Source organism: Eschscholzia californica, unplaced genomic scaffold (genome assembly GCF_041429995.1).
Source record: "Eschscholzia californica isolate CP2 unplaced genomic scaffold, dmEscCali1.0.p SCAF_6, whole genome shotgun sequence".
Lineage (NCBI taxonomy): Eukaryota > Viridiplantae > Streptophyta > Magnoliopsida > Ranunculales > Papaveraceae > Eschscholzia > Eschscholzia californica.
The window spans coordinates 38,974,618-39,001,202 of record NW_028238483.1 but is presented as its reverse complement, the minus strand read 5'-3'; the positions used below and the strand labels follow the sequence as shown (position 1 = coordinate 39,001,202).

Below are 26,585 nucleotides of genomic sequence, written 5' to 3'. Positions count from 1 at the left end.
TATCTTAAAAGAAGAAACCCCATTGATTTAAATCTGGTTTTCTTCCATGGTTATCTATTAGTCTTTCATTTTCTTTCCCTCCGATTTGTTGAACGAAACCCTAGATATTTTGGTCTAGAAAGAAAATTACCTTAGGAGGGGAAGTTTTAATGGGAGTTTTAGATAGATCCAAATCATTATTCTCTTTCTTTTGTTTCCTCTTCACCATCTGTTTCCCAATCTTGTCCTTGATTTTCATGTTATATTGTTGTTCTTGAACTTTTTTTCTTCTTCTCTTCATCAAAAGAGTTGGGTTTCTGTAGTAAATCGTCCTTGAGAGAGTAAAGGAGACCAAATTCCACTATGTGAGTAATTAGAATCAAAAGCTAGGGATTTGAAAGTTGCAAAGTAGTTCTTTAGACATTGCTAGGCGAAGATCCTCTATTGTTATAAATCGTTCGATTACCATCTTCAATCTTTCAGCGAATATGAGTGGTTAAGAAAGAGATCAAAGCACTTCATATAGAGAAGAAAGAGAGGCCGAGCAGGAGAGAGAATAAGATGGAGATTAAGGATCAAATAAAGAAAAGGACATATTTTGGACTCAAAATAAATATGCTCCCTAGGTCAGAATGGTTGACTTCAGTCTTTATTCCCTAGAGAGTTTTCTTTATTCCCCAAAGCCGCGACCTTTCAGATAAAGGGGAATCTATGACTATTAAATTTAGGAGAGTGAACGTATAAATAATAAGTTTATTGGGTTTTAGGCCTTTGTAGTATGTTGTTGAGTTTTAGCAGTAGCGTGTGGTGGGGGGTGCAGGGTGTGCTCCCGCACAGGGCCCCACCACATGCATGGCCCCAAAAAATTTTCTTTTACTATTTTTATGGACTACTATAGTACTATATAAAGAGTTTAGAGGCCCACATCCCACCTGTTCTCAGACTTTTATCTATACAGGAACTCCACGAATCCCACTTACCTTGTTTTTCTCTCTACGTACATTGCGTATTCTTCTCTACCTAGTTATTGTTTAATAACCACTAATCTATTACAGCTTACTACTTTTTTTCTATTGAAATCATCTGTTTATTATTTATTACCATCAAGATCTCAAAGATCGAATTAGACAAGTACAAATTTCTCGGTAACGAGATTGTACAAAAATTTTCTACCATCAAGATCTTGAAATCATACTTGAGATAGACTATGTTGAAGGATAGCCTAAATGGGTTAGCTTTGCTTACTTTTGAAAGCGTATTCTTAGACAAAATTGACTATTAAAGTTTAATTGACGATTTTGCTTAGATAATGCGAGAAGAAAAAAATTTCGAACGAAGACGCTAATTTGTAATTATTTAGTTCAGAATACAACATTGAGATTCAATTCGCCGATGAATTATTACTTTTATGGTTAGATCGTTTGAATTTTATGTAAAAAAAATTAGACATGTAAAAGGCCCCATTAATATTTTGGCACCGGACCCACAATTTCTCAGCCACGCCACTGAGTTTTAGGTCCCTTTTATTCATAGCTTAAATTCAGCAGTTATCGTGTTTATCCATGTAATGACTAACGTAGAAATTAGGGGGAGTTAAAAGGCACCTCAATAGTGTTATTCACACACCCCACACCCTTGCGCATGGTAAATCTAGTTTGACTGGATTAAGTTCGAGGCGTTCTTAAATTTGTAGACTTGGTCGAATTTTGTTATTTAATTCGGCTCAAGATCCACCTAATTGAACTGCAACATTCTGAGTTGAAATTAGTGGACTTGAGACGAAATTTCAGCCAGAGTCCTCTGATAATCCAATCTGATTTAAGTTGTATTAAATAGTGGTGGTTGAGTTCAACCAAAAAATCGATATGAATCCACTAAATTTGGAATCGAGGGACTTGAGCCGATTTATAACTAAATATGCTCGATTCGGTCTGAAAAATAAAAGGGGTTGTTTGTTTCGAAAGGACACTTTTAACCATTTTCTAAAATATGAGAGGGCCAATAACATTATCAGAGGCACCTTTAAAACTTTGGAATTTTACATTGCAAATGCTCTTAAGGTGTGAAGGTAGTATCTGACTCCACTAATGACTGGGTGAATAAGATTTGGCCGATTTGTTTCATGTATGGATATAAACCATAGAGAGAGAGAGAGAGAGAGAGAGAGGGGACTCTCCGAGCATGACCCGCATGAGGCAAAGAGTAAAAAAATTCCGACCTACCGGATTCGAACCAGTGACCTAAGGATTAATCTGCTACAACTACAGTCCTCCGCTCTACCAACTGAGCTAAGGTCGGATTGTGCTTTTAATTCGGAACAGTATAATCTATCATTTCTTATACGAAGCCCAATAAGGTTATATGTTTTAGGGCACCACAACCCCAGTACGAAAAGTTGGTAGGAACTTGCTAAATCAGGAGTAGTACATTAGCTAGTTAGATAAAAAAGATACTAGTTCTATTTCAACTTATATAGTTGATGTAAAAGATATCTATACGAAGAAGATTTCGCCAAATCCATGGTAATTATACTAGGAGAAACATCAGAGTCACATTCAATTGAATGCAAATATGTTATTTACAAGATACAACCAATGTGTGACGAGCATTACTTGTAAGACTTTTGAAAAAATACCTATATTAGACTATTTCAACAAAAACAATGCACTCGACTATACGCATACTAATCGATAAGAATATAATACGGACACCTCTTTAGATTCAAACACCAAATAAACATTGGCATACCACGAACATAAATATGCAGCATCGATCTCTTACTCGGCCTATCTAGCTACTAACTGAGTAACTGGTATATAACAATCTCCCATATGATTATTGTCCTTCTTCCCCTTACATCCATTCGGTACAAGCTGAGTGACTGAGTCAGCAAAATGTGCCAAATAAGAAGAAAGGTGTCGCGTTTTATCGTCCCACATGTAAAAGTTTAAAGTTTAAATCTTGAAGCTTACGTTTTGATGTCATCATCAGACATGAAGTAATCATCATCCCAACTTCAATAGAAAAGCGACGTGGCAGATTGTAACTATCGAGATACCACATTCTCTCTCTGGTCCCCGCATAACTTTGACAGGGAATCAATCTGTACCGTCAACTCAGTTTTGTCCCTATATTTACCGGCAGTGCTGCCTTAGATGGTCAATCGTAATCCAGTCAATAGTAGATGGCAATTTTATGTTTGGCCACCTCGACTAAAAGGAATAAGTGGTGGTGGAAATAAGAAGAGAAGTAGAAAGGGAGGAGAAGGAGATGAGAGAATTCGGGATGGCATTCTGAACTGGGTTGTTAGAGATGGTGACCGGAGATTACTAGTTAAGAAATATATTGTCATGTGTATCCTTTCCATTTTGTTTCCGTAAAATTTGATAATAAAAACTCACAATCTATCTTTAAAATTTTGCTATCTAGAAAAATTTAATTTTTTTCATAAGACGTTATCCTTCTATTTTTTAACTCGATAGCTCTTAGAAATGAATTATCCTGTGTAGGGGTTTCTCTCCTTTATACGTTTTGAACCATAGACATCTCTATAACTATTTGTAGTGAGTCATTTTAACATCTTCAGTGAATATCTTATGAGACACGGTGTAACTAGTTCACACTAATATTTGTTGTCCCAAAATCAAGATTCTTTTCTTCATTGTAAGGAAGGAATGATTGATTTGGGAATGTGAGATCTAATTATTTTGGGTTATTTCTCAAATGGCTCCCAACTTTGTGACCAGCTTCCTGCCTAGCCCCCTACTTTAGCAATAATTCTCGTATGGCCTCCTTTTTCCGTTATCTTTAACATTCTGTTACTCTCTCTCCTCCATCTCATTTTCTCTCTCTGCCAAGTCACCTATCATGCCACATCATCATCTTCACCGGTGAAGGTCGCCGGCCGGCGACCTTCAAACATAAAAAAAAATTAAACTCTTCCCTCTCTCTCTCTTACAATTTTTTTTTTTTTGAAAAACCTTCTTCTCTCTAGATCTGGTGAACCAGATCTGGTGAATCAGATCTGGTTCACCAGATCAATGGTCTGCGAATAGACAGCCCTGCGAAATAGACCTTGAAGGTCTGTTTCGGAAGCCATTGATCTGGTGAACCAGATCTGATTTCTAGAGAGAGAAGAAGGTTTTTTTTTTAAAAATAAAAAAAATTAAGAGAGAGAGGGAGAAGAGTTTTTTTTTTATGTTTGAAGGTCGCCGACCGGAAAATTGCCCGGCCGGCGACCTTCACCGGTGAAGATGATGATGTGGCGTGATAAGTGACTCGGCAAAGAGAGAAAATGAGATTGAGGAGAGAGAGTAACGGAATGTTAAATATAACGGAAAAAGGGGGCCATACAAAAATTATTGCTAAAGTAAGGGGCTAGGCAGGAAGCTGGTCACAAAGTTGGAGGCCATTTGGGAAATAACCCAATTATTTTTGTGATGTCTCTTCTATTTTTGCGGCAGTTGATAGGCCCAAGATGTATTATAGGCCCAAGATGTATTATGTGATTTCCTAGTTTGATTAGGTAATTACTGTTACAACGTTTGAATGTAAAAGCTTTTTTATTTACAATAAATGAACTCAAGTGAATAAAATAATGACTTTTCTAAAGGAGACCACAGCCCCCTTATAATTCTTTGTGTTGTTTTGTCCTTGGTGACCAAACTATGTCATTTTTTTTTTGTTGGAAATGTCATTTATCCTTTTTGAAAATGACTTATCATACCTTTTTTCTTTTTTTTCTGTCGAAAGACTGATCATACTTTCTCCATTTGAAAATGACCTATCATACCATCCCAAAAAATAAAAAATGGTTAGTCGTGAAAGAACTTGTAATCCAAAAATGTAAAAATTGAAACAGAAACGGAAAGCAAAATAATAGTGGAATTTTAACAAAACATATTGTATCTATGTGGATTATTAGATAATAATGTTTGTTTTAGCATTAAGAATTGTGACATAAGTTGTGAGGTACTTATGGAGAAAGTATGAAATATAAATCTATAGAAGTGATTGTTTAAGCTCCTTAGTGACTTCTAATAATTCGTAATAATAGCAAGCAGGTCTGTATTAATGTATCTAATATAGTAATATACCTAACTTTTTCGAATAAATACCATTTACTTTTCTACCTTTTTTTTAACATGGTTCGGACATCAATGTCTAAGTGTTTCATGTGGTGTCTACATTATTGGAGTTTTATATGGAGTTGTGTTGTAAATGGACTAGTTTATGTGGCTTATAAGTGAACCATCTAGCTTATAAGTGAAGTGAACCATCTATCGAGCTCTGGAGTATATATTTATTAGTACGTACTTTTAGACGTTTTGCATTAATCTCACTTTCTATAAATTCCTATACTCGTGGAAGTAGCTTTTAGACTAATATTACCAACGTGATTAATGTACTCTTATAGTTTGTATTTTAGTATTTATACTCTATATGAGTTGCAGACTCTTTTATGCAAAATTCTTAAAAATAATAATAGGATTGCCTAAGCTTGATTTAACAAGTATTTTTCGTGTTAATGTTTGAAATGCCATGCAATAGTGGGGTAATAATTCGCAGTGGCTTTATATATGAGTGTTTATGTAATTTTATCTGTAAGTACTTTTACAAATGTCATTGATTTCTCTGTCATATTTGAGTGTTTATGTAATTTTACTGCTTCAGTTTACTATGTTTTAAGTTTGTATTTTATGTTTATGTGTATTTAGCTCTTTAATGCATTCGAAAGTAATGTCTGTGCCCTACGGGCACGAGTTACACCCTCGTGAGCCTATATTTGTCGAAAAATGCGTTACAAAGCAATTAAAGGCAACTATACAAGGGAATCCGTGTATGATTCTATCAAAGCTAATTGATGTATGACATATTATTGTCAATTGTATTCTTATAATTATCTCTATGAAAAAAATTCTAATTACAAAGACAAATAAATATCAAAAGATATAAATTTGATCAAAATCTTGCTTCGTGATTTTCTATTTCTTCACTTTCACGCCTATTCTGCCAAGCAAGATATAAATTTTAGATCAACCCAAATGTATCACGAAACCTTCAATATAGTAGGTAAACATACCTTTCAGATTAGGATGTCGGATGGGGTTGTTATAGTTATGAACTCCACAAAAAAAGTAGTAGTGGGGAAGACAACATATCAATATGTACCACAAAGTTCTCTCATAATTCATACCTCTTAGGAACCATCATATAATAATGCTCAATAATTACACATGGGATTCTTACCTTTTCCAACTTTAGTGTTGCAATTCTACCTCGACTCTATTTTGGGTCCCTTCATATATAAAACTTTAGGAAATGCTACTCGATCATAACTTTTATCCTATGAGAAATGATTCAACGAAATCTAGAACGAGGTTAACTTTGTTTTCGATTTAAATAGTGTATGCATACATCTATATTTATTAACAAATCCTTTTGTAGGCAGGTTTTCTGGGGAAAAAATTCTTACATATTTTAGTTTTTTTCTTGTTGAACACTTGCATATTTTAGTTGCGTTCGTGTTTCTTACTAAGTTTTTTTATCTCCATAATACATTCAAGTCGTATATCTTTATGAAGTCAGAAAAGCAAAAAAATTCAAGTTACGTGCTTTCCCCCACCGATCTAGACAAGATTTTGGAGGCACCATCTTTATTGCAATCCATTTTAATTATTCGGAGGAAGTTAGCATTTGTTAAAGCTCTATTTTGAGGAGAACCCGTTCGATCAATAAGAACAAACACCATTAGTGCAAAAGGAGTGTAAAAACAAAATATAAAATACTGTAAAGGATATTAAAAAGGACCTCAAAAAAGAGAGACATGAAAGAAATAAAGTTTTGATGTCAATAAGTGATACTTTTAGATGATGTTGACTTTGGTCTCAATGACTATGATGAAATGAACACTTGGGTTGTGTCAACAAGACACAAGATCATCACATGATCTGTTAAGTACTGTGAATGAATTAAAGGGTCTGATGCAATTTGGATCATGGAAGGTCCTACTGAGGCTGAGCTAAGAAATTCAAAATGTAACTTAATATCGGCCTATTTTAGAGGGTATTTGTGATAATCTCACACTGTTTGAGAGCATTGAAGCATTGTAACTTAATATCGGCCTATTTTAGAGGGTATTTGTGATAATCTCACACTGTTTGAGAGCATTGAAGCATGATAGTTTAGACTTCTAGTATTGGCTAACCGCTAACATAACATCAGTTAGAAATAAAAATGGTAGTATTTGATGTGAAATGCAAGTAATCCATGTCAAAGTCGTCCTTACTAGTAATAAAACTGGACAAGTTTTTTGTGGTCGATCGTCCTCATAAGGTATAAAGGGGGCCTCTACGGCTCTACCCATCAACTCACGGGCGAGAAAAAGTTATAGAGAAACTCATAAGTTGTTGTACCATGGAATTATCGTGGATTAACACATGGCCTGCAAATTTGATCAAATCTAAAGGCATGACATAGAATGGATTGATTAACAATGGAGGAATTAGCTAGGGTGGGTTGGTAGAATGAGTTTAGTCAAGATTCTCATGCTTAGTTGGCTTAGATTGCATCAATTTGGTAGGGGTCCATGGTCCATATCTAATGGGGGTTCAATCTACATATAAACACAAACATTAATTCCTCCCTTCCATTATGAAGAATGATTGGTGCTTCCCAAGCTTTAGAGGATGGACCTTGTATAGACTACCTAAAAATTGGGGCAGTGGAAAGGAGAGAAATCTTACTCTGAGGGGTAGTAAATGAGTCTTCTGTGCTCCTGTAATACAATAATTATTTTGAGGAAACGATTTAAATACAAATTAATGACATCTAGACATCATACGATATAGAACTTAGATTTGAAATTTACAACAAATGTCGTAAAAAAAAATTGTAGAGAAAAAAAAAAATTAGTATTTGAAATCATGGTTGGAACTATGCGAAGATAGGCCAAGCCGCCAAGGTTTGTAGCATGAATCAATATTTTTCGAACTAGTAAAAGACATGTAGTCTTTACTCCTAATAGAAGTGATAGCGTATTGGTCTAGTTTATTTGATCTCTTCACTATTGTTTTTGTTTCTGGCTGAACTAATTTATGAATAAATTTTTTTCTACAATTTTAACTTTAGATCACCTAGCTTTGCTTGTTATATAATTCTGGCTCCAACCCTTTATTGTAAGTGTTTTCTTATACCTAGGAAATTTGCGATTTTTTTTTGGTTTGCAACCACAAAATTATTTGTATGTTAATAACCATAATGGAGTACTAGAATTTTGTAAATCAAATAATTTAAAGATCAACCTAGGAATAGAGAAGGGTGATGATGATGGTTTCTTTTTATAAATTTTGGGAGAGGGGAGGGGTTATTCTCCCAATTTTCGAGGTAGGCAGCATAGGGTTTGGTGGTGGATGAAAGGAGGCAATTGGCAGTGGCAGAATGTATAAGATTCAGAAAATGATACCTATAAACCCCACAACTTCTGTCTACCCTTACTAAGCTGTAGGTGTAGGGGACCACCTGCTGTTGTCTACTTACTTTAACCCTACTCCTATATTTCTTTGTTTTTTTCTCTTTTGTTCCTCGAGGTGGTGGTGGTGGTGGTCTTCTCACTTTCTTGTTCTCTCCACCAATCTCGTCTCCCGGAATATTCTCTCCTTCTCTCTCCTATTTGTCTATTTTCTCTATCCATCTCTCACAAAGCCCAAAGGAGAAATGGTAACATTTTAATTAATTAAGGCGAATTATAGAAGGAGTATTCAAGAATTGTGTAATGGTTCATTATGTTTTTATTGGAGAACCCTTCTATTGGAACACTCAAATTTACATTCTAAGATGATTGTTGATAATATTTAATTTTAAATTTATTCAGAATAGTGGTTGAGATTTCTTTCGAAAATTTCAATTGTCTACTCAATATTAAAAATAAAACTACCCATGTTAAGAAATGACACTTAAGTAATTTTGAATTGTTAGAATTCAACAAAATAAGATCATTTTCTTAGGAAAAACATAAAAAACTCCGGAGTTAGAATTTTGAGTAAAATCTTTTTTGTCTTTTTTTTTTCCAACTCCCACCGCCATCATTTTTCCCTCTTCATTTATTTTTCCCCTTGCCCTCCCTTCCTCTCCCCTCCACCCTATTTCTCCTTCATCTTCATTTTTCTGTATCTATTTCTAGCGAAGTTTGTTTACTGGAATTCCGATTTGGTTTGAGAGATATTCCCCGAAACCTCTTCATGCCTGTTGGTTTGGAACAAATCAACGTAAACACTACCAGTATCAGGGATATCCTCTAAACCAACTCATAGTTACTGGTTTAGGGGATCTTGCAAGGCCGCAACCAGTGGTGCTTGATGGTAATCTAAATATCGGTCATCTTTAATTTAGTCAAGAAGTCAACAAAAATACTAGGAAATAATCAGGGTAACCCATGTCCAAGTCATGCAGGAGGTGACGTCGAAAGAACGCTGACACATAAGTCTAAATTATGGGAGGTCGACATGAGTTCCTTAGGCCTATTAAGTCTTGTTCTCACTATAAAATCAACTAGGTTAGTCCTGGTCATAACTGCGCTCCAAATCTTGTAGCAATAACGGAGGTTTGTGAAAATCAACTCAAATCTTAAGTCCGTCTGGCCTTAAAGCACGAGAAGGCAAATCCTAGTCAATATTTGTCAAACCTAAGCCCTAACTTGATCTTAGGCTTGGGGAGGAGGAATGCTTACCCTCCCGAACCACAAAGTCCGACGACAGATAAAAATCAACGACACGTATAGTGGTCCGTACAATGCCAATGTATCAATACATTTGTAATGACTAGTCGTAACCGATCAAACACAAACAGACTAAAACTGGCTTAACCGGAATACCCATAAGTCTGGCCACTTCCCAAAATAAGGAAGATTTATATTCCCCGTTTTGCTCGGACTACCAAAATTTCTCTCCCTCTCTCTCTACATTTCTAGCTGGAATCCGCAAAAACAGCTTCTGTTATCAATAAACCACCTTTTCTCTGTAAATTTCTTGGACTAACTGCTTCCCTGTTACTCGAGAAAGAAAACTGCTTCCCTCTTAACTTAACATCAGCAGTCCAATGGTTTCCATTTTGTAAGATTCCGTTTTTTATGTTCAAACAGTTTATAAAAACCCACCGTCATCTTCAGTTCTTAAGATCACTCTCATATTCCTCTTCAGTTCTTGAGCTCAAAACTGTTCGTTACTTCCAAACGATCTTTAATCTAGTTAGAGTTGATAACAAACCTTTCTCTGTACTGATTCTTGAGTTCTTTTCTCCATTGGATGTCACGAGAACAGTTTTTTCCCGATTCGGAGTTGAAATCGGGATTTCAGGTTCGAAATTGCTTCTCATTTCTTCTGCTTTGAAGAACTTACATTTTCATTCTCGTTACTTGTTTTAGATTGTATTAATGCTTGTAATAGAGCGATTGAAATTCTAAAAACCGGTTTGGATTTCCGTAAAAAATTCGGTTTTCTACCTTTTCGTTTTCATTTTTCATTTGTTGCTGAAATCGGAATCTCAAGTTCGAAAAAATTGATTATCGTTTGTGGATCAGTTGTGATTTCAGTAAGGAAATCATTTGTAGAGAAAAATGGTTTTGATTTCAATGATTTTTAATCTGGATCGCATAGAAGCAGAGTTCAATCTAATCTATGAGATTTATTGAGAAAAAAAAAAATGATGGATTTGCGGCTAGAAGAAGTGCTTAAGCATCTTTGCAGCAAAAATTGTTGGTCATATGGTATCTTTTGGCGCGTCAACCTCCAAAACCCACGGTAAGATAATCTGCATTTAGGGTTTGTCTGTTTTTTATTGTTCAGTTTGTTTGATTATTCTGAGTTAGTCATTATTGATACTGTTGATGTGCTTTTGGTTTGTTATGTTCTTATTTGGTTGAAATTTTTGTTTTTTTCTCTTTGTTTGTTTTGTTTAGTTTTCTTTGTATTATCATGACAAGAATGTTTCAATTTGTTTTGGTTATTAGGTTGTTTTTGTTGCCTTCTGTATTTTTGCACTACTTTGATGCAGAACTGGTTGGGGAACATTTCATGAACATGATAGTTAACTAGTTCAATTAGAGAAACTACAAAGATGTAGTAACTGTAAAAATAGTAGTCATTGATGTCGCGTTCTGTGTAAATATGAACAATTGATTTGGAATTCGGTGTTTCATTTAAATTTGGACCAAGCCACATAGTTTAGGATTCAAGATTAGCATTTTACTGGCTTACTGCTTTAAGGGAGGTTTATTAGGTGACATAAAGTTCCGCTGAGCACTTAACATAGAGTAGATAGGCACTTGAAGTTTCTAACTTTAATCATAGCAACGTACTTTTGATTTTCTTTTGCTATTTTGGTAATTAATTACAGTTAACTGTTGAGTAAAAATATAAATAAGTTAGTCGACCTTTCAAAGAAAATGTTTTTGGTTGTTCCTCATAGTTTAGGAGGCTTAATTTGTGCGGCTAACTTTAGACATCGAGGATTCTCACATAAAGAATGCCCTCTAGGAATTCATCCTCGTGGAGTAATTTTTCGTTAACATGTTATTACAGAGAGTGACAAAAAGACATAGAGCGCTAACTGCCTAACTCCAAATTTTAGCATGAAGGGAATAAATAAATACTCACGCAGGAGTGTTGAGAGTCCGAGACACTGTTTTATGGATATTGCCGCAACCGCTACTTGGGTTACGTTGATGGGTTAATTAGCTCTTATTTATGTTGCGAGATTTGGTTTTCTAACTTTCCCTTTATATGTCACTTCTTATTGTTCTATGATGTGGATGTTTGAAGTGTAGTTCTCAAAATTTAAGAAATATGTGATTTTTATTGCTGAATGTATGTATTTACTTAATTTGACATAAAAGAGTCCGTGAATATTTTATGAACGTAATGAACACCAATGTTGCCAGGATGAGAGTAGCTAGGCCGGAGTAATCTCAGATTAGTGATGCAAAGGGTGTGAATAGAAAATATATAATTGTATATACCTTGTTACATGATTTGTTTATTTACTGTATATTAGACACAATTTTAGTCATTAAATCAGTAAATACACATTATATGTCATGCTAATAAAACTATAGGTGTGTAAAGGATCAAGCAGTAGATTCAATAAGACAAGTCAAAGAGATGTTGTCTACTGTCCACGCCTCCTTGACGAGGAGCTTAGATGAGAAAGGTAAAGAGTAGAAAAGGAAGGCATTAAGCTAGATAGGCATATAATTTGGATAAATGATGTGGAAGGAATATCTTGGGGTTCGAATTGTGCGTAGCTTGACTAATTGATTGGAAATGTTTTGATCTTTGTGGTTCGTTTAGTTATTGAAATAATGTTTAAGGAATGAAATTGTTCTCTTTACAATTGAAAATTCTCTTCTCCTAGAAATGTTTTACGGTATTGCTTTTGGAGCTTCAACTTACTAATCGTGGATACTTTCTTACACAATAGGTTCTTAGAAGTGGAGCAAGTCTACTCTGAAGAGCAAATCAAGATGCTTATTGACAGTAATGTTCAACATGTCCACATGCGAGGAGAAGGGTACGACGATTCCATTTTCTGTTTATTTCTGTTTGTTTGCTTCATTGATCTGATTTTTGATACGTATCTTGTCTTTCGTTTTCAGATATTTAGTTGACTATGTAGGCAAATAAAATTACTGATTTGTAATACATGTTTCAGATAAGATATTGACGCGGTTCATGTGTTTACTTTCTCTTTAGAATCATTGGAGAAGCTCTTATTACTGGGAACCACCATTGGATTTCTGCTGATACTTATGACGGAGAGTGGAGTCCCCCGGTTGACAATCAGAATGTTTTCCAGGCTTTCCAGGTATTACTATCTGTTTGATTTGAGCTCATCTAAGCCGCCTCTTCCAGAAAGAGTTCAACCAGTGTCCAAGTACCCTTGAAAGATAATACTTGTAACATTTTATTAGCTGCATTATCTGCGGCTCTGCGGCTTAACCAACAATATCTGAAAATTTAAAAACAGTTTTTTACATCACTTTCGCGTCGTCCTTCTTGGAGGTTATCAAATCATATTAAGAAAAAGAATGAAGTTCATACTTATGGACTTACATATTATGTCGTTATGCAGGGTAATGCCCAGATTCATCTTCAATTGTCATCTGGAATAAAGGTATGAACTTTTTAATGCCAACTTGATGTAATATAAAACATATTTTGTTATACCTTAAGGTAGTATTCGTTCTTATATCAGGACTTAAAAGTTTTTCTTCTACCTTGGAGTAGTATTCGTTCTTGTACCCTCTTTTACATTCAAGTCGTAAAACATGTTAGTTAATCATTGGGTTCATTTTGCAGACAATTGCAATTATTCCCGTGGCACCAATTGGTGTAGTACAATTTGGCTCCCTTGACAAGGTAAGGAACACGAAAATGGAGTTTAATTACTTTTAGTTTCGTACGTATAAAACAACAAAAGCTGAGACCAGTTCTACCCTTTCTTGTTATTCTCAAACCACTTAGTTTGCTCCACTATATTAGCATTTATAATTTATAAATTCGTGCGGTCTTCATTAGTGGCAAGCGATTTGCTTCGACACTTTATCGTGGGCCAGTGTTATTCAAAATTGTATGCAGAGTTAGTCTCCAAAGTATTCACACCTGAGTCCTGACTTACCATTGATTGTTACAACTTTTGAAGATTGTGGAGAAGCCAGATTTTGTCAATCAGATTAGAAGTTTGTTTCGCCAGCCAGAAAATGCAGAGAGTTCTCTTTTCTCTAGAAATACACAAGGTTCAAACAACGAAATATACCATCGAAGTGGGCCTGGAAAAGCGCCATCTTTAAACAACGAAACATGTCATCTATCTTCTGCAGATTCTTCTGCTCCTGAGGGTTCTGACTATTGGAAAGATAAAGCCAGAGACAGGGGATGCTCTGATAATGTGACGGGAAGAACACAAACTGCAATTATTCCTCCTCACTCTTCCCCATTACCCGAGGAGCTCCAAAGTGGTAGCCTTACTTCCATTATCGATACCTCCTTCAGGAACCTCAAGAAACAATTCGAAGCTAGCAATACTGCTCGAGCCATACCACTACCACATGGCCCGCAAATATTTCCGGCTTCTAATTATGTCATTGGCTCGGGTTCCAGATATCCCACCCTTAGTGCATGGGCTTCTAATCTGACTGCATTCGAGCGAGAACTAGTTTCTAGTAGAGGACAAGAAGAGAACTCAAATACCTTAAGGCAAAACCCAAACGGAGTATCTTGTATAAGCAAATTTCAGAATTTTCGAAGGGAACTACCACTAAATTGCACAAATTCACATCTTGAGGTTAACAGATTGGGAGCTGATGTTTTGAAGGGACCGACCAGCCTCCAGAGTTACCCAGGAAACAGTTCAGATAATTATGCGCCCCAGAAGATTAATGATCCATACGAGCTTCACAACAGATTGATTGAGCGTGTGATTGAGAACCCCCCTCCAACATTTGTTGCCTCCAATCCAAGCAACTTAGGTTTAAGTAATGCTTTAAGCGGGATCCCACCAAATGATGCAAATAATGCTTTGCAGAGATTGTCAATGAATAGAAGAAATTCTCCTGCTTTAGTTGGTGATGTAGATCCGGGCACGTCGACCAGTCTGACTCAACTCTTTTCTCATGCTGACCCTTTTGACAGTTTAGGTTTGTCATCTGACAATAACCAGGAAATAGAAAATTACGAAGATATTATTTTGCCACTGGGGAGTAGGAGTCAGTCCAGTGGTACTTCAGAAGGTATCTTAACGTTAGATGCTGGTTCTGTTTCTGATCATCAAAAGGCATTCATCTCAGAGTTTGGACTTGAGCAGCTACTACATGGTGTTACTAGTAGACCTAGTTCAGATAATCAATTATCCAACAGACCAGTAACAGGCATAGGGAATGCATCAACTTACAGTAATCAAGTTTTTCCTTCCTTGGGTGGTAATGGGGTTGGGTTTAACAAACCTAGTACAGAGAATCATCCATTCACCACAGCTGTTACAGGTGCGGGTACTATATCGACTTACCGTGACCAAGTTCGGATTGTGGATCTTCCTTCCTTGGGCGGACAGGATGGGTTTCATAGTTCAAGTTTACAGAATCATGTATCAACCGTACCAGTAACTGGTACAGGCAATGCCTTGGCTTACAGTAATCAAGTTCAGGTAGTGGATCTTCCTTCCTTAGGTGAATGCAATGGGTTCAACAGACTAAATTCAGAGAATCTTTTATCTACCATACCCATAACAGGTGCAGAAAGTGCCTTGACTAACAGCAATAAAGTTCATTTAGTGGGTCTTCCTTCCTTGAGTGAGACTGCAGATGGTTTCGGCAAACTAAGTTCTGAGACTCATTTTTTCACAACACCAGTACCAAGTATATGTAATGAATCAACTTACATCAATCAAGTTGAGATGGAAAATCGCTGTTCCACTAGTGGAAGTTGGGATGGGTTTAACAGACCAAGTTTAGGGAAGCATTTAGTGACCACACCTGTAACAGTTGCAGGAAGTGCCTCAATATACAGTAATCAAATTCAGATTGCAGGTCTTCCTTCCATAGATGGAAATGTAGACGGGTTTAATATAGAAACTTCAGAGAATCACTTAGTCCCCACGTCTATAACAGGGGCACGATTTGCCACGACTTACAGTAATCAAGTTCACATGGATGCTCTTCCTTCCTTGGTTCAAACTGGTGACACGTTAAATATACCAAGTTCATTCACCACAATAGTAACAGGTCCAGGAAATGTCTTGGCTTACTGTAATCAAGTTCAAATGGGAGGTCATCCTTCCACTGGTAGAAAGAGAGACGGGGTTAATAGACCTAGTTCAGAGAATCATTTATTCACTGCAGCAGCAACAGGTTTGAGAGTTCCCATGACTTATCATAATCAAGTTGATTTGGTGGATGGAGCTGGGGATGGGGTGATGCCTAATTGTAACCTTCAGAGAACGACAATGCATGGGAATAGTCTCCAAACTTCTCAGCCAGGTGTGTGGACTGGCGATAGTTCTAGTCGTGGAAGTCTTGTGAAAACTCAGCCTAAGAAGTCAGACGAACCACCGAAAACAAACAAGAAAAGAGCTCGGCCAGGGGAAGGTTCACGACCAAGGCCGAAAGATCGTCAGTTGATCCAAGACCGTCTTAAAGAGTTGAGGGAACTTATACCTCATGGTATAAAGGTAATTCTAAGTCTTAAAGCAAGAGAGAATTTGATCATTTTAATGCGTAAAATGTTGACTTTTTACTTGATTTATTCATTTCACAGTGCAGCATTGATGGCCTTTTGGAGCACAGCGTCAAATATACCATCTTCTTGGAAAGTATAGTGAAATATGCAGAAAGCCTTAAGAAAAACGATGACCCAAAGGTAACTTAATCCGTTATTTTAACCCAAGAGGAAAAGTAGGTTAGTACTGTAATTTAGTTCTGGCATCTCATTTAAGTGTTTGATGAACTCTTTTTGTGTCAGATGACAAGTAATGCTAGTGGAGTGTTTATGAAAGACAAGTCAAGTAGTAACGGTATTGGTGCTACTTGGGCATTTGAAGTTGGTGCTGATAACATATTTTGCCCGGTTAGAGTAGAGGATCTCAATGGCGCGGGGCTGTTGCTTATAGAGGTAAAATATGTTTCACAACATCTTGCTAACGACCATTTCTAATCGTAGAGGACACTCTTGTTCTGCCCTAGAAAAGACTAAAATGAGGGTTGCGTGATTCCCATGCCACCTTGAACCCTCATTTCGGTTTAGAGTGTGCAGGTTGTCCGTTCATAAGATTATAGGCTCCTCGAGGGTCTATAGGAACTGCTGTGAGTAGGTTCATGTCACCTGTTTTAACAGTGGATTCTTGATTACAGATGCTTTGTGAGTACAGCGACGTTCTTGAGATAGTCGACATATTCCGTAAGTTTGGGTTGACAATCATAAATGGAATCACCGAACGTGTCGAAAATAAGACATGGTTACGTTACCTTGTCGAGGTAAAACTTCTCTATTTCAAATTCTGTCTCTTTATTGTTCTTTCTTTTGGTTCAAACTGTCAGAAAACTGAAATCGAAATTTTTGTACAGGTAAAGAATGATGTGAGCAGAATGGATATATTCTTATCCTTAGTTCAATTTATACAAGAACAAAAACCAGGTGATCTAAAGTCTGATGATCAAGCAAGTAACATAGCTGAAAGAGCAATTGCAGTTTCAAATTGTCAACAATCTTCAGTACCCCTTACAACAGGATTACCAGATAGGTTTCAGTAATAATTTTTCAGTCGAAAAGGTTTCTTAAATGTCACGAGTAGTCAGTTTTTCTCGATTAAGTTTCTACCATGACTGGCATTGTAAGAATCCTCATCCTTCAAGAGGTGAATGGTTTCTTTGAACAAAGTTGTAGAGAGAGAGAGAGAGAGAGAGAGGGTATATTTATTTTGCTTATGCCTGATGAGATCTAGATTTTGGAAAGCTAGACATATAGTATAAACTTATTGGTTTGTTCCTGGGATTCTCTGTTTCTTTCCTTCTTAAATTTGTTGATTGGATCCAAAACTAACAGGTTGACTAACTTGTGGCTAATTGGTCTACTACTTGGGTAATTAGGTTAGCCCAAAGTTAGAATTGCACATACATTGTTACTTGGACGCTGCTAAAACCACTCCGCTTTTGAGCTATAAGACAGTCTTAACAGTAGCCTAGCTATTTTTCAGAAAATCGACAAGCATTCAGCTTTCTAACAAGCACAAGTTGGCCTTTATATATGGGATGCATTCAACGCCCGAACGATGAGTTTATACCTTGGGAGAAAAAGAATAAAGAATATACTCTGATATCATTGGCCCAAGTCAAACTAATAAGCTTCTTACTTAATTATGTAAGAGGGTAAAACTCGTGCCCGGTGGACACGATCAGTTCTATAATCTCAACAGTTGGAAATATGTTTTTCTTCTCAATTAGTGAAGATAAGTTTGAAAGATATATAATATCAACCATTGTAAATAAAATTTGGAGATAAATTTGTAAGGTGTAATTCTAGCTGTATATTGTAGAAAAGATATCTCCCTCCCTTTGATAGATGTACTTCATATTAAGGGTATTTTGGTCCAAACTTATAATTTAATAATTCCTCTCCCTCACACTTAAACCCAAAACCCTAACCACTAGAATGAAACTGAGATTCAGTGGTGTTTCTTTCTTCGATTTTAGAGGGAGAAAGTTAGAGAGAGAGAGATGAGGCTTCTAACACACAACATGCTCTCAAGCAACATCAAAGGAGTAACAAACGGATTTCCACTGGGTTTAGAAGTAGTAAAATCGGTTGATAAAGAGGTCGAATTCAGTCCAGATTTCCTCAAGAACATGTTCGTCAAAATAGAATGGAAGGCTTTAGTTGATGCAGCAAAAACTATGGGTTTTGAAGATCTACCAGAAGAATCAGATTCATCAATGCTGGATTCAGATGAGTTCTTGAAAAAATTTCATCATGCTCTCTTGGAACTTCATTTGGAAGAAGGTGCCCTAATTTGCCCTGAAACAGGACGACGGTTTCCTGTTAGTAAAGGAATTCCTAATATGCTTCTCCATGAAGATGAGGTTTGAAAAACATTTCATTTTTCAACCTTCAATCAATCGGTTTTCCTTTCATGAGGTTTGAAGACGAGGAATGCAATTAGGGTTTAGTTGTTTTTTTTTTAATCTAGATTTTCTGAATTGAGGGTTTTGATTTAGTGTTCTTTATGATTAATCTAAAGTATGGGTTTTAGAGGAACAAAATTGAGATTAGGGTTTTGATTGTGTACATTGGTATTCATTATTGTCTGAATTATTTTTTATTTTTTTTTTTTAAGCCAAGGGAACCATTTCCATTAATAAGTGATAAAATCACATTGTTTACATGGATGATACATCATTTATTTCTCTCCTCTGAAAACTTCATGAGAGTTACATACCTTTAAATGCAAAGTGCCTCATGAAGAGAAAGAAATGGGACTAGACACTGACTCAAAACAAAAGACCCTAAAGGCCGACAAAAAATCCTAAAGATCGTGAATGAAAAGACCCTAAAGGTCGACAAAATATTATAGTAAAATAAATACAAGAACCACCGCCTTCTTGCCGAAAAACCGTCGCCGTCACCGGAAAACCGCCGCCGACACTGGAAAATCGCCGCTACCGCCAGAAAACCACTTCCGTCACCGAAAAATCGTCGCCATCACACCACCATAGAAATCACCTACCACCACACCACGTCATGGTTGACCACCACTTTTGATTTCTACTTCTCCCAATTTCGTTCTGTTTATGAGAATTTGATTTTATATTTCATATCCCAGACAAAGAGAAAACTTACAAGTTTGAAAATCCAATAATGAATACGATTTCTCGGTCTCTTTCTCTAGATCTCTTCTCCAAGCAGAAGATTCTCACTACTAGAAGATTGTAACAGTTGATGCTTCATCCATGGATAATTCTCGTCCTAAAACTCTTCATCCATGATAGATTGAATCTTGTTGGGGTTTTGATCAAAACTTCCAGAGATTATAATCTAGGGTTTTTACTGTCTATGTAACCCCAATTAAGAGAGATCCAAGATTCATTTGCAAGCAAAGAAGAAACAATCAAACAAACTTCATTAACCTAGTATGCAAAAGAAAGTGCAGGACGAATATGTAGTTACTCACGGACTATCTACAAGAAACTATATAAAGAAAAACTTACGAACTACTAAAGGTAAGAGGGATCCGGCGAAGGGAAGACCCTTCGCCGGACAGAAATCACAGATCTGAGAAAAACGGTTAGCCTGAATTATTTTCAATATGATTGAAGAGGGAAAAGTAGTGAGATTTACAACTATGGCACAAATAATCTCGTGCAGAGACTTGCCCAAAATAATGCACCATAAAACCCCCCCCCCCCCCCCTCTCTCTCTCTATGACTCTATGGACCACAATGAAACAGTTTTGCAACATTAATATCAGAGTGCGGTCTACCACCCTCTAACGGTTCCTCTTAAGCTCGTCCAAACAATTTGTCATCAAAATCTGTCCCATGTAATTTACGAAATATATAAAGTAAATATTGTAACGTCGGGCTTTAGGCCTCTTTCATTATAGTTTAAATTAGACGGTCATCATGCTCATACATTTACCAATGTCATGTAACAACTAACGTAGATCGTAGTTGATTTCTCAAAAAAAAAAAATGAGAGTGAGACATTAGAAAGATGTAATGATATTAAGAAAATAGTGATTCTATTGATAACAAATGTGAAACAATTATAATAATGGATACTATTTTAGCGGCATGCATTCATTGGAAAGACCTTATTTTTTGCATTTTAGTGGGTCACTAGGCCTAAACCAAAAGTTTTTATTTCGGACACACACTAGGGGCGAGAGTGAGACGACCTAAGGTTTGGTGAGTGGTGACCTTAACCCGCCGATTTCAAATTCGCTACTAAATACTATTCAAATTGGTAGAAGCGACCAATATTTTTATGAATTTTAGCTCGAGTCCGTTCGGGAACACTTGAGTTGAACTGGGTGGCCTTTGAGTTGTCAAACCAAGAGAGTTAGTATGGGCGACTCTAATATGTAGGGGGTTGGGGATCCCAATTTGAATTTGGGAGCCCCAGCCCCCAGCCCCCAACCCTGGGCTTCCAACCTGGGAGCCCGGGTTGAGGTTTTCCAGCCCCAAAAATATATGGCCGTTGGGGCACCAACGGCCATATTTTGGGAAACCTCTTTATTTACCTCAGTCTTCTTAAAAATGTTTCGAACTACTTCTTTTTTATTTTACCTCCTTTTTTTTTGTGTTTATGTTTTTGAAATTATTTCTCTCGAATGATATCACACTTTAATTCATAGTCGAAATCTAATAATTGATAGTCGAAATCTAGTAATTGATAGTCGAAATTTGAAACACAAATCTCACACACGTACTTCGCACACGTACATTATTTTGACTTGGGAGCCCGACGTTGGAATTGAGAACAGTCCAGGGGCTACCAAAATTAGGAGCCCGAGCCCCATATTGGAGTTGCCCTAGCACTATCAAAGATGTCTTTAAAACTTCACTTAAAGACATTGGGCAGTTTTAAAGGCGCCCAATGCAAGCGTTAACGGCTTCTTGCTCAAGGCAAAATTGGGTGGAAGTTCGTGAAAAGTAGCGTCTTTAACATGACAGAGAGGCGCCTGTAAAACTTCCCTTGGAGATTTTGTGCAAAACCCTAAGAGTAAAACACATGTGCATCACACGTGTGTAATACAACCAGCAGCACTATACATTAGGGTTTTGCTTCACAATGTTATTTCTTCATTCAGTCTTCTTCTTCACAAACTAGAGAGAGAGAGAGAGAGAGAAAATGAAGACGATCTTGTCATCTGAGATTATGGACATCCCTGATGGGGTGAAGATCAAGGTGAAAGCCAAGATCATTGAAGTTGAAGGTCCAAGAGGAAAACTCATCAGAAACTTCAAACATCTTAACTTGGATTTCCAACTCATCAAAAACCCTGAAACTGGTAAACAACAGCTCAAGGTTGATGCTTGGTTCGGTTCCAGAAAAACAACAGCCGCCATCAGAACTGCTCTCAGTCACGTCGGTAACCTAATCACCGGTGTTACCAAGGGTTACCGATACAAGATGAGATTTGTGTATGCCCATTTTCCCATCAACGCTAGTATCTCCAATGATAAGAGGAGCATCGAGATCCGTAACTTTCTTGGTGAGAAGAAGGTATAATTTTTTTTCTCTCTTCTTCAGATCTCTATTTTTTGGTACTATTTGATCGAATTTATTATTGATTACCATCTATTTAATCTAATGAAATAATCAGATAATAAATTGCAAAAAATATCGGGGAAGAGAAATGTTAGGGTTTTTGTCCATTTGATTTTAGGGCAAGATTAGATGGTGATTAATGATGGTAGATGATATTATTTAGCAAACATTATCTTGGTTGATCTGTACTTAGAATGTTAGAAAGCTTACATATTTTCTTGTGGGTGATCTTATGGACTAGTTTTATTGTTTAATTAGGTGATTAATGTGTTAATGGGTGTTTGAGATGTTTCTCTTATGTGGACTCTAGAGGGGGTGGTTTTAAAATTTGTTAAAAATGCAGTTGAAATAGATTTTTTGTAGAGGGGCGGGGGATGTCAATTCTTTATATGTTTAATTTTAGGGTTAGTCTTGGGAGCTAAAATTCCTATTTGAAGTAGTTTTTTACTTGGATTAATATAACATAACACATGATTTGGGAGCTAATCTTGTAACCATTGTTATTATATCTTAGTATTTTCTTCTACTGTTTTGTTTTTCTTTTCAATGGCTATTCATTTATGATTTTTGAATACCGAGAAATATGACCTTCTTTGTAGAGAAAAGAGTATTTGGTCATTCTGTACAAGGGTATTGGTTTTCCGGTTATAGGCTTGATTTTGCACTTTCACACATTTACGTACTCCAGATTTCATTCATGGAATAACTCATGAAATTCATTTCCAATCATTTCATTCATGTGAAGATTGCATAACTTTCTATTCTGTAGTGGATGTTATCTAGTTTTCGTATATTATAGTTGTAGTTAGTATGAAAGAAGTTCCTGTACTCTTTTGTAGAGACTTATTATTTGATGAAAGAGGTTTTCTCTTCTCTGTTTATTAGGTTAGGAAGGTTGAGTTGCTCGATGGCGTGACCATTGTCCGATCAGAGAAGGTGAAGGATGAGATTGTATTAGACGGAAATGATGTTGAACTTGTCTCTCGATCATGTGCCCTTATCAACCAGGTATTATTTTTCTTCCTCTCTCTCTCTCTAGCTCGATCTCTTTGTTTCTGTAATTTGTTAATGACTTTAGATGTTGAGAGTTTGTTTGTTCTATTTTGACAGAAATGCCATGTGAAGAACAAAGATATCAGGAAGTTTCTTGACGGTATCTATGTGAGTGAGAAGGGAGCAGTGGTTGAAGAACAATGAGTGGGTAAGAATGCGGAATATCTTAATCTTTCAGCATATTAGTATCTCTATTAGGTTTGCATAAGAATGTATGGAGACGATCTGAAGTTGCTTCGGTTTCTCTTTTTTTGCTTCCCAACTATTTATCTTTTTATACTCAAATTTGAAGTATCATTAGCTGGTTTTGTTTTGATCTTAGTGTTGTTTGTGTTTCATCTTCTTCTATTGTGGAGAATTTTAAGATTGAATTGATTCAATAGGTACCATATCTAGAATCACGAGGATAGTTGTATTGAGTATTATCTTGTTTATCTTTGTTGTTGAAAAGGTGTCATTGACCTTAATCTAGGGTTTAATAAATTTTAATGGAGGCAAATCGTAGTGGAAGAGCCCAATCCCTACTGTAGATTTATTAGAGTTTAACAAATGTCTGCGTTGTCCTAGAATTTGCTTGGCAAGGTCAATCTGAAAACAGTTTGTGCCAGCTTGCCACTCCCACCTGCAACTTGAAAACTGTGGCATCTTGGCCTGCTGTGATTTGTTGTTTTTCCATAAAATCCTAACCCTCATTGTAGATTATGACTTGTCCAATTTTGCCTGGTGAGCTATAGAAGGTTTGGGACTTCGGAAAAGATCAAACTCTTCCGGTTAAACATTTGGATTGGCCGAGGCTTAAATTTACTGCCCCTTGAAAGTCCAAGGCTGGATAAACACCTTTAGAAGTGTGGTATCTGCCATCTTCAGTGGATTAGTTCAAGCTGTGTCTAGGTCTGGTCTAGACCGTCATGTTCGGCTCAACCTTCACCCTGTACTGGCCAAGCCAGATTGTGTTATATTACGGTCCTGGGCTCATATGAGTTTTGGCCAGGTGGCTAGTTTAGTCGGCATTGGGTCCGGTTGGGGCAAAGCCTCCCAGGCCGGCCCAACCTTGCCCATTATAACATTTTTTTCTCCCACACAGTAAAAATTCATAACAAGTCTGATGTATACACTTATAAGATTGTCTCTTTATTTTTCTATCAATTTGGGTGAGATGTTTCAGACGGGTTCTTTTCTTCTAAATAATTGTAATCTTTCAAGAACTTAATCGGCCGTACATTTATCTTTATGTAACAAAAAATTTGAAGAAGAAATATGAGGCTTTAAAAAAGTTCCTGTTCGTTTTAAGATCTCTAGCGGACATGAATAGTGCTGTACCAGCCCTAGATGGGTTAAAGTGGCCTGACTGTGGGTGTTAGCAGGCTTGGTCGTGCTCCTGGGCTGGACTGGGATATGTCTCATCTGGTCACCCCAAAACATTATTTCATGTCCGGACCATCCCAAACCGTTGTAGTTCCCGACGGGTGAAGAAGAGAAATAAGAGAAGTGTATTTTTAGGAATGAAAAAAAAATTGAAATTGACATGATTGCTAGTTAGTGATATTATTTAACAAGGAAATGACAGATGCACAATAATTGTCTAGAGGTAATTTCAAACCAACTTCTTTTCTTTTATTATGTAAAATTTTCACTCAAACTTTAATCACAGGCTAAATTTATCCTTAGACATTTGCTATTACCTACGTGTAGGTGCACAAGTTACTGAATTCTTTTTGGCTTGTATATCGAAAATATTTGTCCTTCAATTTGTTCTCTAAGACTATCTCTGTTTGTCCTTCAATTTGTTCTCTAAGACGATATCTCTGACTAAATGGAAAGGAAGAGGAAGAATAAATGAGCTAACAGAGATTTTAGAGAGGAGGCCAAAGCTTGAAGTAAAATAACAAGTCATGAAATAACACAATAAATTCCACTTCTTTGGTGATTCTTTGTTCGTGTTTCAGAAAATCTTGCCCTATGGCTCTTCAAGTTTTTAACAAGAATAAAACAACGCTAGTTGATTTCCTTCATTTTTACTATATCACTTGTTATAACAGTTCTAGCTCTTATTTTTTCTTTCAACTTTCCCTTCCACGGGACAAATTCTTGTTCCTCCAACTCTATAATTTCTATAAAGCAGAAAGATGCAGTTGTGCATAGTGTTGAATGTTAAAAAAAAACATTGGCTCATTCAATTGTCTCTTTCCATATACCACTGTAGATTAACAGTCTAAGGTTTCTGGCAACACCAAAAATTGATAGCTCAGTTGGTCATGTACTCCGAAACTCTAGATCCTGAGCAGAGGTGTAATCTATAGTTTATTGAACTTCGGTTATCGTGATTATTACACCTTGATGATGTATCAATGTCTCTGCGATAATTGTGTAGTCAAACTTTCCCCAAAAACAAGGTTTCTTGTAGCGCACCCCGCAAATATATTGTTTGCTCGTGGCTCATAAAATTTGTCCGGGCTCAATGCACGTTTAGGCAACGGGCGTCCCGTGTATAGTGTTTGCCCAACCTCGCCTACCCCATAACCTCTGGTCCAATGATATGAGAGCTTGTGCAGCGCAATTCATAAATGATAGTATCTGACCTGCCCATTTTCCAACCCTAACTGTTTATATGTGTTCTTTTTTAATATAATGGTGATTACAAAGGCATTGATTGATACATCAATATGATGTGATAAGTACGATAGCAACCGAATTATCATTGGCCTACTGGCGGACGATATTAAATGGTTTAAAAATCGATGAATTAAATGATCTAAAATTCACATAAACTATTTCATTTATGTCCAAGTTCAATATTTCTGGATTTTCACTTCCACAACATCGAACGTGGGATCTCCGCATTGCATATATGCACTTACCAACAACCATTTGTGCATACGTAGTATGTTAAACACAGTTGATCATTCAAGTGGCTCAAATCACATTAAATTAGAATATAAATATAGAATTTCAAGTAGAAAACTTTAGATTAATAAGAGTAGATGCCTAACATAGGCATGGCAAATCAGAAGATCTCATGATTAACATAGTCATGGTCCTCAATGAAGTAGTTAGATCTCTCTCTCTCTTAAATTTCGAATAGGTACTTTTTTTCTTTTTTTGTTGAAACTTGAAAGGGAATAGGTACTTATTCTCAAGAGTAAATAGACTGCCTGTCTTCTCAAAGCTCTTTAGAGACATTCAGCACAAAACATTAACCTTTTTGGTACATTTTGTACTCCGAAAGAATCACTTCTTTGGAATATTGGCATGCTTATCATTTGGTCTATTAAAAAACATCATCTTATTGTTGTTGATCTCTTTCTTAATTCCAAAGGGTAAAGAACAACCACACAAACACAATCATATATGTACATATAGATCAACTTTATTACGACTTCGCAATTTCGTGGTAGTTCTTCTTTGCCATAAAAGTATTTTTTTTTCCTATGGTTTGAACGACAATAAATTATATAGATCAACTTTATAAAAAATGAAGGGTTGGGACTCCTTGACATTGTATGAAATCTAAACACTAAGAATTATTCCAAGATGAGCTCCCAATATCTTTCTTTCATAAAAGGAGATTGGAACAATTATAGAAAAAATGCCTTGATTGGAACGTGCAATCTTTTCATAAAATTGACCAGACTTACAATTCTATATGCTTTTAGTTACCCTACGACGTACTGATATTTGTAGGCCAATCTAAGAACATATCAATAGTTTGTGTATGGGGCGGAACTATGTGGAGACCAAACT

At 36.4% G+C, this 26,585-nt stretch overlaps 2 protein-coding genes, 1 non-coding gene and 1 pseudogene across 6 annotated transcripts; 3 read left to right on the top strand and 1 right to left on the bottom strand.

Moving 5' to 3' along the window:
- Positions 1-2,191: 2,191 nt before the first annotated feature.
- Positions 2,192-2,277, bottom strand: TRNAY-GUA (transfer RNA tyrosine (anticodon GUA)). Its single transcript is given in 2 exon segments — positions 2,192-2,227; positions 2,241-2,277. It is a non-coding gene; the product is annotated as a tRNA-Tyr (tRNA).
- Positions 2,278-9,183: 6,906 nt separating this feature from the next.
- On the top strand, positions 9,184-17,511 carry LOC147534646 (uncharacterized). 4 transcript variants are annotated; one of them, XR_015227396.1, is made up of 10 exons: positions 9,184-10,775; positions 12,454-12,543; positions 12,726-12,837; positions 13,105-13,146; positions 13,332-13,391; positions 13,675-16,197; positions 16,289-16,385; positions 16,488-16,637; positions 16,877-16,999; positions 17,090-17,511. XR_015227396.1 is itself a non-coding variant. In XM_086646800.1 (10 exons), the coding sequence occupies exons 1-10, from the start codon at positions 10,678-10,680 to the stop codon at positions 17,273-17,275; spliced, it is 3,486 nt and encodes a 1,161-aa protein (XP_086502926.1). In that variant the 5' UTR covers positions 9,184-10,677; the 3' UTR covers positions 17,276-17,511. The 4 variants fall into 4 exon arrangements, 2 of the variants coding, with proteins under 2 accessions (XP_086502926.1, XP_086502927.1); XM_086646800.1 differs by having other exon boundaries at positions 16,284-16,385; XM_086646801.1 differs by lacking the exon at positions 9,184-10,775 and adding an exon at positions 11,405-12,183 and having other exon boundaries at positions 16,284-16,385.
- A 663-nt stretch (positions 17,512-18,174) lies between these two features.
- On the top strand, positions 18,175-18,806 carry LOC147534645 (multifunctional methyltransferase subunit TRM112 homolog A pseudogene; annotated as a pseudogene).
- Positions 18,807-21,257: 2,451 nt separating this feature from the next.
- On the top strand, positions 21,258-23,245 carry LOC147534644 (large ribosomal subunit protein uL6z/uL6y). The gene is made up of 3 exons (XM_086647309.1): positions 21,258-21,746; positions 22,677-22,799; positions 22,902-23,245. The coding sequence occupies exons 1-3, from the start codon at positions 21,372-21,374 to the stop codon at positions 22,986-22,988; spliced, it is 585 nt and encodes a 194-aa protein (XP_086503435.1). The 5' UTR covers positions 21,258-21,371; the 3' UTR covers positions 22,989-23,245.
- Positions 23,246-26,585: the final 3,340 nt, after the last annotated feature.